At 35.7% G+C, this 17,694-nt stretch overlaps 1 protein-coding gene across 16 annotated transcripts in view; it reads left to right on the top strand.

Annotated features, from left to right (window-relative positions):
• ERC2 (ELKS/RAB6-interacting/CAST family member 2) overlaps positions 1–17,694 on the top strand; it is a 432,662-nt gene that overhangs the window by 304,793 nt on the left and 110,175 nt on the right. For all 16 annotated transcript variants that reach the window (XM_042020735.1, XM_042020741.1, XM_042020751.1 and 13 more), the window contains 2 exons: positions 2,080–2,214; positions 16,466–16,531. In XM_042020735.1, the coding sequence (XP_041876669.1) occupies positions 2,080–2,214; positions 16,466–16,492 (162 nt within the window). In that variant the 3' untranslated portion in view covers positions 16,493–16,531. The remainder of the gene's footprint in view (positions 1–2,079; positions 2,215–16,465; positions 16,532–17,694) is intronic.

Genomic DNA, 17,694 nt, shown 5'->3' with positions numbered 1-17,694 from the left:
ATTTTAGGAGCTTCCCCAAAGAGGCAGGGTATGACAGTGTTTATAGTAAGTGGCTTATTATTTGGCTATTAATTCTCCATCTCTTCCACTCTTTTGTTCAAAAGGCTTTTCTCTTTTGATTCTAAAGACAAACAGACCAACTATGATGATTCAGATTGAGATGATCTTTTTAGCAAAATTGGTAGAAAGTCATAGGTGAAATTCATACAGCTGTTTGCTTCCATCTTATTGGGGAGGGAGAAAATGGAATATTTCCAACTGTGCAGATCCCTCTTACTCTGTAACACACTGAGAAAATGCTCTCACAGTGCTATGGAGGTGCTCAGAAAAAATCTGACAGTGTACATCTGATCTGTGACTTTTCCACTACCTTTTTGTTGTGGATGCCTTGAGGGTTTGGTTGGGTTAGTTGGTTGTTTTTACTTAAACTGAGTACAGCTCCCCTCCTGTAAAGCAGTTTTCTATGATCTTCTAATGGACATCATATGAAGTGCTTGAGAAACGTTGTGACAACTGAAAAAAAATTAATTGCTGAAAAGGCACATCAGGATTTCCTAGGATTCTGTGGCTGTTTTCCTTTCATTAGACTTGTTATACTTGAAATATTACATAATATGAATATCTCGTTTTCTTTTTTTTTTTTCAAATCCCTTTTCAACTTTAGCAAAAACATTAAAGTTGGGGAATTTAATAGCAATCTCTGAGTTTTACATTTTCAATTAAAATGTACTTGCCAGTGAAATTTTCCAAACAGAGACTTTGATACAGGATTGTTGTCAAAGGAAAATCAAATTACAGCAGTCCTGGAAGTAAGTTTACCATATTTTATCAGTGGGACACGAGTTATCTCATGGGCTGCATTGGAAGGCAGTTAGACCAGTTAATATGGGAACATACTGAGCAAATGAACTGTGTTCAAATTCATCTGCTTAAGCTGGTCCTTTGGAACTGATTATTCTGGGCAAAGTCCCGGGGAATGTGTTTAGTCCCCATCCTCAGTGGGGTTACCATGAATCCTGTTGCCTTGGAGCATGACATCAGTGAGTTAAGACTGCTATATTTCCTTCATTCATCTCTGTGGTAGTAATTTTAGATGTCTCTAATTAATTATTTTAATTTTGGAAGAGGTCTTTGGTAGTTGACAGCGTTTTTTTCCTCAGTTTTGTTAGTGCGAAATTAATAAAACTTGATTGCAGTTTAACAGGTTTGCCTGAGAGAGTCTTCAGTCCTGGTACCACAAAAAGTAAGGACTGTATCCACTGGTATCAGCCTATTGGTAGTAAGATATTTTTGGTGTTATGAGCAAGGTTTGAATTATTTGAGTCTATGTATTTCATGGTATGGAATAATTGTAATAGTGATAAAGAGCAGCAATGTATCTTGTTATCCCATGGTGACATAGATTTTATTATCTGTACACAGCTGTAGCTGAAGTGTTGATCTCTTTTTCAAGATCTATATCTTAGACTTACTTCCATTCAGTAATGTGTCAAGTTCCATAATCACTTTTTTCTCTAAGTGCCTGTGTCTCTATCAGTTAGTTTTCAGATTCGTTTTACTTATTGTTTAGCAGGGTGATCCTGGTGTACAATTAAAATAAGTTACCCAAAATAGAACTTTTAGACCAACTATTCATGATTGTTGTTGACATTCCTTAGTAACTAACTTTAAATGTTTGAAGTACACTTAATATTCCTTTCAGTGAGATTTAAAAAGTTAATTGCAAAGACATAATGTTAGACTGCAAAAAATAGGAAACAGCTCTAAAATAATAAATTTAGAAAAGCTGAATGTCTCCTGGCCTTCAAACACATCATCCTTCATCATTTACTTTTCTGACTTCTTCATGTGATTCTATGGACGTAAAAGCTGGAACAGAGGATGTGTTCACATCCTTTATTTCTCTGTTTCTCTGTCCTTTCCTTTGTGAGCCAGCAGTCTGGACTTCTAGTCTTACATCCTTCAGCTCCAAAAAAAAAAACCAACACAAAAAACCCCAGAGCCAAGATTTCCTAAAACACTGTCAGAATAATACATTCCAACATGTAATAAAATTGTCTTACTTTACATCTTAAACAGACACAAAACAGAATGAAGCTGATGGCAGATAACTATGATGATGACCATCACCACTACCACCACCATCACCACCACCACCACCACCATCGATCTCCTGGGAGGACACAACACAACCACAGACCCTCTCCAGATCAGGTTGGTCACCTCTGTCTTCACCCTCTGTTTTATAATTTTTTTTTTTTTTATTTCAAGATAAAATAAATTTTCCAAAGCACTAATAAGCAAGTGATGCATTCTTTGAACTGAAACTAATAGCCCTGGTATTTATTTCCGTCCCTGAAATAGTTTAAAATTTTGGCTTTTTGTCTGGTGCCTTATTTTTCTGGAATAGAAAAACAGTCTGTAGAAACAAGTAACTCATTTTCAGATGGAGGAGCCTGAGGAAAAATTGAACATTGCTTTTATATGAAAAATCATTTTTTGATATTAAAATAGGTTATAAGTTCATAATGTCTGGGAAGAAATAAAAAGGAAAATCAGGGATGAAAATATAATGGGGATGTGTGATAGACTACGTAATTGAGAGTAGGAAGCAAAGAGGCAAATTACACTTTTTTACAGAGTGACCAATGGAACTGTATTAGAGTCAGGAACAGGTAAGAATGAGAAAACATGATTTCTTGGATACTAACACAAAGAAAAAAACCCAAAACCACAAACCACAAACCTGAACAACATAACACAGAATCCTTTGAATTCTTGGAACATGTTAAGAACAACTTTTTCTGTCAGAAAGAGAAGAAGGGAATTAAGGACTTGATGTCTTGGTTTAGTTCTGTTTCTGATTAACAGAGATAAGTTGGCTGAGTTTATAAAAGAAGGAAAAATTGTATGGAAATATCTGTAAAATAAAAAAGTTTTGGCTTTATGCAAGGAACAGAATGAAAAAAAAATCCCCCAAAATCAAGGCAGGAGATGTGAAATAACAGGTAATAACCACCACAGTGTTACTGAAACTCAGACACTCTTTTCAACTAATTCAAGAAACCTGAACCTGTGAAAAAGATTTGAGGCACAAGACAATGTAAGAGAGCTAACATTTAGTCAAGTGCTTTTCAATGCATGGTAAGAGCTTATTCAGGCAAGAGAATGGGTAAGAAGCATAGTGAAAGTCAGTATCAAAACATCTTCAAGAACATTAAGACATTATATGAATGGTGGAAATAGATGCATGATTAAAGATAGAGCTCATAAAATAGTAGCTATTTTACTAGTATTTACTAGCACTTGTACTCTCAGCTTTTTTCCTAGGTGATAGTTTTTGGCCACTCTCTAAAAAAGAGTGCAAGCCTAGCATACCCTTCCTGAATTGAATCTGCTTGTATTTGCCAAGGAAAATTATGTCAAGCAAATATAAGTTCCTTTGATAGGGAAACTGATTTTGTGGTTAAAGCAGAAAGTGGTAGCTTTTAATTCATCAGGTCTTGAACACTGTCCCACCAGATATTTGTAATGTGCAAATAAAGACATAACTTTCTAATGTAATTAATAACTAATGCAAAATAAGTGGCAGTAATAAAAGCTTTAACTATAAATAATATTTTTTAATTTAAATAATTATGAGATTGCCATGAGATGGGTGTGCAACTGATCGACAAATTTTCCATTGATCATTTTTGGACAGGAGGGCCAGTTACAGCAGGGTTCCAAAGAGGTCTGTCCTTTATCTGATTTTGTGGAGTATTGTTTTAGAGATTATTTCAGTGGTGAAATAGAGGTGCCATTAATATTGTTGATCACGAATCAAGCTGTAAGATGCTCCAAGCACAGTAGGAGCAGTCAAAGTGCTCAATACGATGCTCCAGTCTTGATAAAGTGGAGAAAGTCTAGAATAAGTAATTTGGAATTCAGTAAAGACAAGTCCACTTACAGGGGAGAAGTCACATGTGCTGATGAGGTAATAGCATGGAAAAAGGAATCTAAACTGCACAGTGGAATACCATTGCAATGAAGTTGGATCTAATTCTGGGATGGATATAATACTGGAAAAGAAGCAGGAAGCAATTACTCTGTTCCTTCGAGCACTGGTGAGAGCTCATCTGAAAAGCTGTTTACAGTTTTGATCTCCATGCTTCAGGAAACATAGAATAGAAAGGGACAGAAGGAGAGCCACAAGAATGACAGAACATGACCTGTGGGGAAGGCTTAGAGAACATGGTTTGTTTAGTCTAGAAAGTACCAAAGGGGAGACATAAGTCTTCTAGTACATAAAATGTTGTTGTAAAGAAGACGATGATCAATTGTATTCCAGTGCCCAATGGAGAAAGGGTAGGAGCAGTAAATTTAATTTTGCCAAGAATAACTAGGTTAGTTGTTAAAAAGAAAACTTTTTCACTATGAGTCGAATGAATCTGTAAGTGGAAGCAAAATGTGGACATTCTTTCATATACATGTAATGGAAGGTCCTTTCTTGGAGATTTCAAAGAACAGGTTAGATGAATACGGCTTTATTTCATGTGTTGGACTCAGAATAGGTGTTCTCCTGAAGTGCTGTCATTCCAAAATTTCCACTGACTCTGTGAACAATGGATCAGCCCAGCATATGTTTACTTGTAAAGGAAGCAAATAGGAGATTCATAGCAAAATCTTGATGAAATATTCTTTGAGTTCTTGCTGAAATAATCTTTGAGAACAGCACAGTCAAGGAGAATCATGAGTAAACTCTAGGCATTGCTTTATCTTACACTTTTCAACCATGGATTTGAATTTTTTCTTTCCTTTTTGTGTTGTTATTTACTGCTCTTTACAGCATTTGTTTGTGCAGCAATTTGACTGCTGTGTGCCATAGAAACCTGCATTTCCATTCAATATTACACACAGATTCCAGATATGTGGCTATAATCCAACATGTGTTTTTAAAGCACAGAAAATAGTAAACTTGCAAATCATCAGAGGGCATTTTTAATTTTGTAAGGAGATGAAGTTGTGCATATTGTAACATAAATACTGTTTAATTTGGTGAATGCTAGGGAGGGATTTTGAAAGTTTTCTCCCAACTTCTTGTAACATTTATCATTTCTGTAGATAATACTGGATTTTCTAATCTACATGCTACATTTATGTGGAGAAATAATGTCTGCTATTGTATATGTCTGTAAAAGTATGTACTGGCATACATAAAGTATGGGCACTGGCATACATGTTTGTAACAAAGAATAAGACATTTCTGTGCCCTTTGTAAAGAGAAAGGTGTAGCACCAAGTTCTTGGAAGACCTTGGAAGACAGACATCCTGCTTGAAATATGCATAGTTCTTATGAGAAGCTGTCCTGTTCAGATATTGACAGTTTTTTAATGATAATGTTTTTGTTATATCTCTTACCGGATCTCCTATCCTGCCACGGGCAACATGTGGCAGAATGGCTCTATGTGTAGTGAAGGATAGGATCTCTGCCTTCTCTTGAAGGAACTAGTTCAGCACCTTTTTTCAGACACAACGGATGTGTTTAGGTCTTCTGGCTGCTGCTAGGGAGCAAAGCCAAATTTCCAGCCACTTCTTGCCTTTATTCCTGCTTTTTTTTGCTCTTTAGGGAGAGGCTTAGATAGGTGACCTTTTTTTTGCCATGGCATATCCTTGTCTGGACGTAACTCTGGTGAAGTTGTAAGGAAACTCCACAAACAAGAGGAAGACTCTAACTCTCATCTGCCCATATATGGTCTTGTAACAGCTGGTCATGATGTGATCCCTTGTTATGTTGGTGCATCTGATTTTTATTTGATATAAATAAATTTCTAGGGATTGAGTGCTGCCATGTGAATAACATATATTAACCATTTTTACTAGTCTTTAAAAAAACATGAAAAAAAGATAATTTTTCAGCTTTGCACAAAAACTTAAATTTATTCTCTTCACTTTTGGCTTGAGAGTTGGCAATCTTTCTGAATTTCCACCTGGAAACATTTTGGCAGTCCATGTGTATCCTGAAGTGCGGGTGTAATACTCCTAGCATGAAAATGAGCTTAATAAGCATTTTGCTCTAGCTTCAGTTTCCAAGGAGTTGTAGTATGTGGCCCCTTGTAGAGTGCATTACAGTAATCTAATCTGGATTGTTGCATCCAAGAGCTATCTAGAACAAAAAAACCCCATGGCTAAATAAATTTGAACTTCCAGATCTAGCAGCTATCCTGCCCCACAGCATAGACTTCCTTCCAAACCTACTGTCCAGCTCCCTGCCTCTCTTATTTCTCATCTCTACATCCTTACTGTTTTTCCTTAAAACTTTTTTCTCTTGGCCTCAGTTGCCCGCATCATCTTTCAGTTTTCTCCCTTTTATGGAGAATGTTTTGAAGGAAGTGCCTGCTTGTGTCACACCAGTGACTGTGTGCTCTTGAAGAAAATTGCTGATGCTGTTGCAAGTTGTTAGGAATCAGCACACTTGTATTCCCTGCCACAGCTGCCTCACTGAGCAGCCCTCCTTCTGTCAGTTCCCTCCTTTCAGTACGGGAGCAGGCCTGTGAGTTACCAGCCAACAGAGAATTCTGTCCTGCTGACCACAATTCTGGTCAATTTGTGATGTCTCATTCTCTTTGGTTTTCTAATCTCAGGATCCTCTCAGTTACTCCCTGTTTGTTTCCTGTCCTGAGTTTTGGGCTCTAGTCACTCATATTCACCTACTGTTCATTTCTGTGGGCATTTTTCACTCCCTGCTGAAAGTCCTCAATTTACTGGCACAAATGACCAATCTCTAACTCCAGGTTGGTCTCCACATAATGAATAGTAGTCTTTGATTATTACCCAGGACTTCTTCAACTTCCTGAGAACATTAAGATGTGGTTGAAGGTTCTAAGTTCAAGATTCCACTTCTGGACTACTTAGTAAAAAACTGTAAATGATTATTAAAATTAAAAGCAGCATCTCTACATGAAAAAAGAAGTGTAGGTATCCGACATGCATATATCTCAGATATGCTTAAGTTAGTCTGATGGCATTCTTAATAGGGAGTTAGGTTATTTGAGAGGTCATAGGGAAGAACTTGATTCTGCATTAACACAGTGGAAGACTGGAGGTATAACATACAAAGAATTTTCTTACTTTAGATTTTATTGCCAGTCCTGATGATTATAACAACTATCAAATCTTCTTAATTCCCATAGTACTGGAGATCTTTAAAGAAATAAAATGTACAGTGTTCTTAATCTCCTAAAAGTTTCCTGAATACCTGAGCTGTAGTGGATTCAAAGGTGAATGCTTTACTCTATGGTCACCAGGGCTACAAATGTATTTTAATTTTGTTTTATGAGAGATTATGTGCTCATAGAAAAGAATCTGATTTTTAGAAAAATGTGAGTATCATAGGGCATGCCTTAGGAGCTGGCTGCTTTCCAAAAAGTTGGCCCTATTCTTAGAACCTGTAATTTGGGATGGAATGTCACATGGTGCCTCAGCATGTAAAATGATGTCCTTTCACATCTTTTAATCCCGTCTGGCTACATAGAGATTTCTTTTCCCACTTAAAACATTTCTGATGGCCCTTCTACAAGATTCAGTGTTTAGAAGTAATTTGTTACAAACTCACCAAAAAGTTTTCTGTTCCTCTGAGATCTCAGCAAGGAGGCCTAAAAAGTAGTTCAAGGTTTCTGAACTATCCTCTTATCTAAAGGAAAAGTCCTCCTTATCAGGACAGTGATGGGGCAGGGTATATCCCTGAAGCTTCCCTTCCTGCCACTCTCCAGTCACAAAGCCAACTGTTTTGGAGCGAGCCTGTAGCTGTCTTACTGTTAAATGTGTGTCATTGTAAACAGGCTTTTTAAAAGCGTGCTGGTAAACTCCAGCATCTGAGAAAAGAAATCACATGCAGCCATGCGTGAAACTTGACAACAAACTGGCTGTTGCCAAGTAGGCTATGCCACTAAAAACTAACTTTTTGAAGAAGACCATGTGCTCTGAAAAAAAAGTGTTTATTGATTTGTAAAGTGGTGACTGGTCTTGGCAACAGGTCTTTATTCATCAGCTGGAACTGCTAAATATCCTTGGAGTTGCTGAAAGACGATATGTGAAAAACTCTGAACAGGTCAGATGGGATTTTGTTTGAGGTGGATGACTTGGAAATCAGAACCACAGGACAGTCAAACAATGATTATTATTTTAGTGTCTGCATCCTGATCTACAAATCACTGTATTGATCCATATGTAATTTCAGGGAAAGGGAGAGCATGCTGCTTTGTGTATTTTGGCAGTCCTGGCTGTTAGCATAATGCCTTCTATTCTGTGGCCACGCTGGAAAATTGCCAACCTCAAACTCCTGAACAGGCCTCAGGAATATTGAAACTGAGATTAAAAAAACACAAAAAAACAAAAAAACAAACCAACACAAAACCAAACAACACAACTTTAAAGCCATACAAACATAAACCAAACCAGATTATTTTAGCTAATGCAAATAATAACCATGGTTATTTGAAAAGCATAAGATTATTCAAATTTCTTTAGACTGTGAGTAGATAGTTCAGTCAGAGCAGAAGTTTAGTACCTGGAAAACTGAAATACCTTGTTTGGGAGTTTTCTGCATCATTGAAACTTTGTTTTTCAGTTGTTCAGGAAGAAAGAAAAAAAAAAAACCCAAGGGGAAAACCAGTGACATTGTCATATATAAAAAAGTGATATGATATAGCTGCCTAAAGCAGTAAATTGGAATTATTGCCTTCCTCCCTGACCCAGATTTTGTTTTATATTCTGCATGTTTCTTTACCCTCTATGTTTTTGGGCAGTGTTTTTGGGCAGGTGTGAGCTTGCTCTTGTCTGTTCCCCAAATGGATGTGAACTTGTTCTGCTGGTGCCTCAAGCTTCAGGGCAGCACGCAATTGCATTAGCACCGAGCTGAGCCTGCACTAAGCTCATTGGAGTCACATGGATTTATTTAATTTAGGAATTTGGGCAGGGCAAGGTTTGCCTGTCAGTACATTCAGTATAAACAATCCCAGACATATCCACTGTAAATAACTAGTATTGTGCTGAATTAGTGTTTTGGGAACTCAGAAGTGCAGTGCAAATTAGTCATATAAATGCTTTCAAATTTTTAATCTTTCCTCTAATTCTGCATCTTTGCTACACATATGATTCTTCTGGAACAAAGAACTTGTGATTCATATCACACGTTGTTCAGACTTGTTGAACTGAATGCTGTAAAATCTTATTTGGATCATGGTCGCTTTTAAAATATCAGTTTTCCAATTAAATTGTATGCAGTTATCACAGCTATATTGTTTAGTATAAACAGCTACTGAATGGCAAATACTTCTCTTCTAATGAGGATGTAATTCCTGTCTTAAGCATTTCCCAAAACTCAGTGAGTGCTATCATGTGCTTATTTCAGTAGATACAGAGAATTTTGCTTGCCTCTGACATCTATCTAGGTATTCCTGTCTACTTTAACCTAAAAAGAAAACTGAAATAGTCTTCTACAGAGGCTTGCCCACATTCTGAGGTTTGGCTTCAAACCTAAGGGTCGCTGTGAGTTACATAGTACTTGTGATGGAAGAAAAGAAAGAACCTTGAAATTTGGAAGAGTCTCTCTGAATCTGAATTTATCTTTCAGGAATACTCTAGTTCTTGATTTTGGTTTGCTGCCGTTTTGCAGTTAGAAACATTTTGAGCTACTCAACATTTCTCTCTTGAAAGTAAAACCAATAGGAATTTGGAATATTTGTTAATGCTTTTGTTATTCCTGCCTCTTAATTGCAATTATATTGTAGCCAGGTTACTTTTCAAACATCTTTTAATGATATTAAATTTTTCATTTACTAAAAGGCCAGCTGAACTGAAGCTGTAATAAAAACAAGAAGTAGGAAACAGGTTTAGCATTCTTTGATACTCCAGGAGATGGATTTTGTACATTGAAAAGTTATACCTCTCCTTTGCTTACAGAAATGAATTTATTTTATATTTTGAGGTTTAATGAATGTGATATAAATGTATACACACTGAGCACTGTGTATATTTATATATATCTATATTTATATGTTAGCTTTCCAGTCTTTTCCACATATGGAAAAATTTTTTGAGATCATGTTTAGCTATAGAAATCTCTCCCCCTCACTTCCCCTGAATGTGTGTGTTATAATATACAACACTTATATAGAGGTTTACATTTATCTTGTATTTCTTAGTAGAAAAATTATCTGCCACCATCATAGTCTAAAATAGGTCTTTAGACCAACTGAGAGAGCCAAAAATGCATTTCTGGGAGACAGTAACTTGATAACAAAAGTTGCATATCTGGCACTGGTTACTTAAGTGAGATAACATGTCACAGGCTTTCACTACAAAGGGCACCATAAATTTTTGCATTGCAAATCTGATTTCACGGACCACTTCTTGTAAGAAGCATTGAGTTTCCGCTTCATCTAGTGATAAAACTTCAGAATGCATGAGTATCTGGTGAAACATCTTATTCATGTTAATGCTAGTCTGGGTGCTGTAAAGTCAGTGGTCAGAAACAACCTTTCACTTTCCCACTTGGGCAGTATTTGTGATTGATTTTAAACCAACTATACACCAATAGAACAAATGGTGAGATGGGCTTTAAGGCCATTTTCATAGTTGGGTGATGCATGGTCACTTGTGACCCCTTCTGTTATGGATAACTTTGAAAATAGACCTCTGACATAAATATATATTGCTGAAGCAATTTTTAAGATTTATTCAGCTTTTTGAATATACAAATGAAACATAAAATAAAGACATTTTAAAGCTCTATGCACCAAACACTTAAATGAATCCACTGCTAGTCTTTCCACTTTTTAGCTACAGGCTCAGTTCTTCAAATCATTCATGCACAAAACTATTCTGTAGTCAATTGTTCTGTGCATGGAGAGGTCGTGTGATTAGTCCTCAGCTATGTTTGCTCCTAGAAACTGAGCAGCAGGTAAAAGTCTCTCTAAGCTCTGAAAGATTCTGATTTTTAGACTAAGTTCTTGATTTCAAAGAAATATAATTTCTTAGCAGGTAGATTTCGTTGTAAAAAGGGGAAATTAATACTTGTAAATGTAAGCGTTTGCTGTAAGTAGGAAAGTTTCAGAGTTCAGAGCCAGCAGTTAGACATTTAATGACCCATTAGTAGCCATGGATAATAAGGAGAGCAGCATAAATCAGTCATCAGAAAGTTAGTTGCAGAGATGAGCAGGTTATCGCTAGATTTATTTAACCCAAGTTAAGACATCATTTTTTAGCATGCAGCACATGAAGGGAAATGTGATGAGCCTTGTCAGGAAGGGTCTCCTATTGTGGGAAGGGTACCAGAAAAGCTCAACTCATCAAGTTTTTCATGTTGCCTGTGTTGTGAAAGCTTTTGGCTAAAAGGAGATTAGGACCTTTTTTGTTTTTTAAGAGTGGGTTTTATAAAGGTACTTGCATGCCACAAAAGTGTGGGGGATTGTGCTGTAACCAGGTTTTGTACATATATTTTTATGAGGTGGCCAGAGAGTAATCCAGAGTTTTGTAGTCTTTGAGTGCACCTACACTGGGATTTTAGTTCTGATCAAGAAGGCAGAGTTGAATCAAATCCTCCTGCTCATTCCCACTTCTTGCACTGTGGTTTATATCCAGACATGGTGCTGGATTGGGCACCCCAAGTTCCTCTTTGATTCAACTTAAATGAAAGCTGCATTCCAGGAGGTCCACCAGCACTGTGAAATTGCTAAAGGGAATTCAGTTTTGGGTGAAATTAATTCAGAATACTCCCCAAGACAGGTGTATTGTACAGAGGAGACTCTCAGAACCATTGTAATGGCTGTAGATCTGTTGCTGTTGGAACACACTGCTAAATAGGACCTCCTACAGCTACTCCGTGTTCACCAGTAATCAAGAATATGCTACATGCAGAGTGGTTCTGAATAGGCTGATAATTTCTGGCATCTGATTATTAAAATTTTGTAGATAGACCTAATTGTGTAGACCCTGATTAGAGTGCTCCTTTGTTTCTAACCTGCTGTGTAAGGTAGCCCCTGTTATCGGAAGGCTACTGCTGTCAAATTTGCTGCTGACACTGGTGAACCTTAGAGAATTGATGGCTGAGAAGTGTTCCTGCAAAGCTTGCATTGAGATACATGCCAATAACAAAATTGAAAATGTCTCTATACAAGCCTTCTATATCTGTGTGTAGTGTTTTGCAAGCACTGATCTTTAAGCTCCTCATTTTGCAGTATACTTTGAAGCTGTATTTGAGGTTTTGTGGTGATTGGATTAGAGCAGTAAATCGTATTTATTGACAGCAGATACTTCTTTTTAAGGTAGTAAGCAAATATGGTAAATAGCAGCAGTAAATTAACAGAAATAGAAAACAGAAATTAAAAAAAAAAACAAAACAGAAAAACAGGAAAAAAACCCCCAGAAATAAAAAAAAAGGACTAGCAAAAGGATGAAATAAAATCAATGAATTTATAATCTATTAATAGCCTTTGTAAAAAAGGCCTTGGTAGTATTTGAGATTGTTCCACTGTACTAAAAATACAGGCCCAAATTAGATACTTGGATGTCAGTCCTAAATATTCAAGGCATTCAATGTTCTAAACACTCTGATTGATAACAATTTTATAACAAGTGTGTGTACTAATTTCTCAATTCAAATGGCACCTCTTGAATTTTGTTTTTCCTGTTTCACTTGTCAGTAACTGAGATTTTGCTTTGCGGTTTTTGTCATTGAATTGCTGTTCTTGACCCTATAAAGCAATGATAGATCCAAGTTTAAAAAGCAGTTAATGTACATAAACATTAATGAAAAATTGCTTGATTGTAGTTTATTGTTTGAAAGAGCCATAGATTAATGATTCTGTAGGATACACACTGATATGAAAAACTAAGCATACTTCTGGCATCCTCTGTTCCAATATTAATAAATGATAAGGCATAACTGGAGCTTTCATTTTGCTTCACTGTGTGTCAAGAATGCAAAAATAAGTAGTGAACATCATTTGTCTCAGAACTTCAGTGAAGAATTCTGTATTCTCTCTATTATCTGTTTGCACTGAGGCACTAAATCTTAGCTTCTTGATACAATACTTCATTCATGAAACCTATCAAAATCACAGTCCTGATTCTTATGTGCTGTTTATCCAGTGCTTTTGGATACTTGTTGCTATCCATACAGAAAAATTTGTAACTATATGTTAGGATTTACACCAGTTCAGACTGGTTTTGAGATTGCTCTTAGTACTAACAGTTTGAAATCCAGTGATGGTATTGTTTGTTTGTCGGGTTTTTTTATTATTTTTTATTCAATTTTATGTCAAAACAGATCACTGTGCTTAATTTTATGAACATTCTAATCAAAAAAATTGGAAAATATGTAATAAATTTTTTGTGTACTGGGTAAGGTAGATCATGGCACACACATTCTCATTGAAACAGGTGTGAGGAAAAAATGATGGAAGAGGATTTTTATTAATTGCAGCTGTTGAAGGTTAAATGGACTGTGATCACAATCTGGACCTCTGAATAATTTCTTCATCAAATCTATAATTTTTAAAAATTAGTTTGAATATAATTAACTGTATCTTTTAGAGTGTGTCTAAGACTTGATATGAAGTCTTCAAATCATCCAGAAACGATGAGTTACTGAAAAATGTGTCCTGTATTTGGAGTGTAACTACATCCTCTAAATCTCTATCTAGATTTTTTTCTTTGCTAGAGAAAAGAGCTGTCTCCTTTTCTCTATGTTAGTTAATAATGATCAGAAAATCTTTTAGTGTTTTCTGAGGGATCAGTTAGGTTGAATCTCTTGTTTCTCACTGCCAAGTTTATTTTTCAGTAATTTTCTAGCTGTTTCCTGATCTGGTTACAGTCTTTCAAATATTCACAAGAGTGTGACATGAGCACCAGATGTGTAATTCTCTTAATGGTCCAATGCTGCCATATAGAGGTACAGCAAATGTTCTGAGTTTTCTTTCTCTGTCTGTATTTGTCTTGGTAAATCCAACGTTGTACCACGTGTTCGTTTCCACCATGACCTGTAAAGACCTTTTTGATGTCATTGATTTCAGAGGCAGTTCCCTTTCTTCTGAGCCTGCCCTAAATGTTTTCCTATTATGAAAGTGGATTCATGATTTCAGGCATATGTGTGTGTCTGATAATATTTATTCAGATAATTCCAAATCTGTTCACTTTTCCAAGAAGACTTTCCAGGCTTTTCTTTCAGATCATGGGAATATGGAACAAGTTTGGGATGAGAAAGAGATCTGTGGATCCCCTTCCTTCTCCAGCAAACATTCATTCTGTGTAGAGATAATTTTTCTGACACTGTGTCATGTGGCACATAATCAAATGCCTTACAGAAATCTCAGCATATTATTTCAAAGCACTTACCTTATCAAAAAGAGTCTCTATGTAATTGGAAAAGATACAAAGTTATTTTGACAGGACTGATACTCAATAAAGCCATGTTGATTGACATAACTGAGCTCCAGCTTTTAATTTTTTGCTTATTGTATATCAGGATCAGTGTCAAACTGTATAGTCTTTAATTTCCCATAAAACTTTTTACAAATATTTGACAATATTTGATTTTTCAACTCTTCTAGAATTCTGCCAAAAGGAGATTGCACAAATAATTGAAGTAAAAATGACCATCTGCCTGTTTGAAGGATTGCAATGCTTTAAACAGCAAAGCAGCTGTGTGTAGTTAGGGGAGGAGTCACCTGGAAACCTATTGAGTTGTCCATTTTGTTGATTTCTTGCTGTTTTTAAGGATATCACCAAAGATTAACCTAATGCATTCTGTTAGTGAAATAGGATCAAACTACTCAGCGGAAAAGAAATCCTTCATCCTTTCTTCAGCCTTTACTCTGGTAAAAGTCTTGTCAACTTGAAAGTCAGTTCAATTAGGGCTAGTGGGCCTGACCAAGAGTGGCTCCTGCAGAATTCAGAGGGAATAGCTTGTGTTTTCACAGAGGGAAACCCAGCTTATTGGAAGTTTTACAGAACCTGTCCCTTTGTTTCAAAAATAAATAAGGATATTCAGGCCTTACTGTGTCTTTGCTTTGTGGTGTATTTGTGCAGATCTTATAACTCAGATGTGTTCCAAGTCAACTTTAAAAAATTTACCCACATTTCTCCTGTGTTAAGTGATAGCTAAGTTTATAGTGGACTGTCAGATTTCTTTACTTAATTCAGCAACATGCAAGGCATTTATCTTAACATCTGGTTTTTAATAACAGTTGACATCTGGGAGCTCTTTTTTATTCCAAGAATGGGTTAGGAACAGTAGTGATACTGGCAGTGTATATTTTCAGGCTAAAATTCCTGTCCATTTCAATCATAATTAATTACCATTCATTTTATTTAGTTTTTAGATTTAATTAAGTGCCAGCAACTTGTTACACCAGCTAACTTTCAAGGTTTTGAAATTATAGAATGTATTTTTTTTACATTTCCAAAATATTAACGGGTGAATTTAAAGATATCTAAAATGATATGATTTTATTTGATTTTGAAATGCTGAGTTAAATGACAAACACTGTGCTGTGCACCTCTGTGTTCTAGAAGCTGAGTGTCACATCATTGGGCACAGTAGAACTATGTATAGAGACAGCTGTGCACATGCACATCTCTGTGTGTATAGATAAAGACTCATTGTAAAATTTCAGTTTTAGTTAATGCATCTGGGGAACAACATTTCAATCTCCTGGTTTAGTTCATGTTTCTTATTTTGTTTTTATTTTACTAAAATTAAAGTTTATTTTTATTATTAACTTCAAGTTTATAACACATGTGAACGCTTTCCACTTTCAGCTTATCTGCCATAAATTAATCCCTTTTTAAAACAAATTCAAGAAATTGTTATGAATTTTTGTATTTGTCATGAATGTTATTTATCACTAAAACTCTAAATAAATTAATTAACCTAATTTCAAAACTGAAAAAAAGGGGAATAACTACTTAGTACTATTCAAAAATGTGCATTCAACATTTGTTGAAAAGATAAATTTAATTGGTAGCATGCTGGAAAAGTGTACTTTGCTAATGATAGATTTTTTGGTTATTCAGCAGTTTTGTATCTTGTAACAGAATGTCAGACAATTTGATTAATTTTTTTGCTTACTTAAAAGCTTTGATCTTTTCTTTGCTGTTAATGTTGGTATGAATTGCGTGCAATTAAAAAATAGATAATCTTTTAATATTTAATCTTTTAATCATCTTCCTACGCACTGTTTGAACTGGGAGGGAAAAAATTCTACGTCACTGTTGTTGTTTTTTTGGTTGCTATAGATGCAGATTCTTGTATATGTAACACAAGCTTGTTCAGTTGTTTTCACTGGCTTATATTAAAAAAAAAAAGTCATGTTTTTAACAGCCAAGAAAATTGTATTTTATATGCACCAGTGTAACTAACCTCTCTTTCTTTCATTCCAATGCCAACACCTTCTCTGTGCATCTCCTAATGCCTGGCACCCAGGATGATGAGGAGGGTATATGGGCATAGCCGTTCCTATAAACCAAAGTTCCAGTTTTGTTTTGAGGGGTGAGAAACTCTCTTTTCTCTCTTTTTCAAGTTTCAGTCTAATTGGTGTGGTTCTTTTTATACACTGCATGGAGCTGTGTGTTTCTTGACAAGTGTGTTTGTGAATGCTGTAAGGATGTTTTCTTATATGCAGTGAAAAATGAGAAACTTTGTCTAGAGGTTTAATGATGTAGTGGTTTAGTTTTTTCATAACTTATTGTGGCTAAAGGTGTAGGTGGGTGCAAAACTTTGAAAGACATCTATTTGTATCTGTTTAAACAATTTTCTTTTCTTCAGTAGGTAAGTTCTTTAAACTAGTATTAATTTGCTTTATCATCTCTAAAATCCCTGTATGAGCACTGTAATATCTTTGCAGAATGTGTATGAAAGTTTGATACTTAAGAAATTTTGCCACGGATTGAGCATGCAGTTTCACTCAAACAGAATTTGATATGCATGGAAATACATGAGACTACCTTTTAAGTTGAAATGTTTTAGTGAAATTTTAAAATAAGCAGCAGATGTTTAATAAGGAAAGTGTAATCTCTCTGTGCAATACATGCTCTTTGCCTGAAATATTATGATGGAGTAACATCCATACAATAATTTCCTTGTGATATTCAGGAGTACAAAGTGCAGCTTATATTGTTTGTCTCTTAAATTATGAGTAACTACTGTATTGTCATCATGTGTCAGGTACTGGTTTGTGCATATCCACTTGTTTGGGGCTGGCCTTTGAAGCTGTGGGTAATTTGTAGCTCAAGATCACCATGGTCTCAACACTGCTGAGGACACTGGGCTTTGGTGGGTTGCTGGTAGAAAATGTTGCTTGCTACTTCTTACAGGAACAATTTCATTTACCACAATGGGCCTGTTCAGAGGAGAAAAATCTACTCACATAAGTAAAGATTAATGTCTTATTAAAGCTTCCACACATTATATTGCTTTTGGCATTTTACCATTCTTCCTCTCACACTCTCTCCTATTTTCATAACAAGTAGTATGGTTGAGAGAAATCAAATCTCTCAGTCAACTGAGTGTATATTAAAACACAACATTAATGTAATTAAATTGGGTGTATATCTATCTTATTTTGAAAAGCTTCTATGTATTTGTTTTGTTACTGCACACATCTATCAAAAACTCATTGTGAACGTGAAGAAAACAAGACACCCAATGAGAAT

This window comes from Corvus kubaryi, unplaced genomic scaffold (assembly GCF_017639235.1).
Source record: "Corvus kubaryi isolate FWS band 111438036 unplaced genomic scaffold, C.kubaryi_AGA036_p1.0 124, whole genome shotgun sequence".
Classification (NCBI taxonomy): domain Eukaryota; kingdom Metazoa; phylum Chordata; class Aves; order Passeriformes; family Corvidae; genus Corvus; species Corvus kubaryi.
The sequence above is the reverse complement of the archived record's forward strand: the minus strand, read 5'-3'. Positions and strand labels throughout refer to the sequence as shown.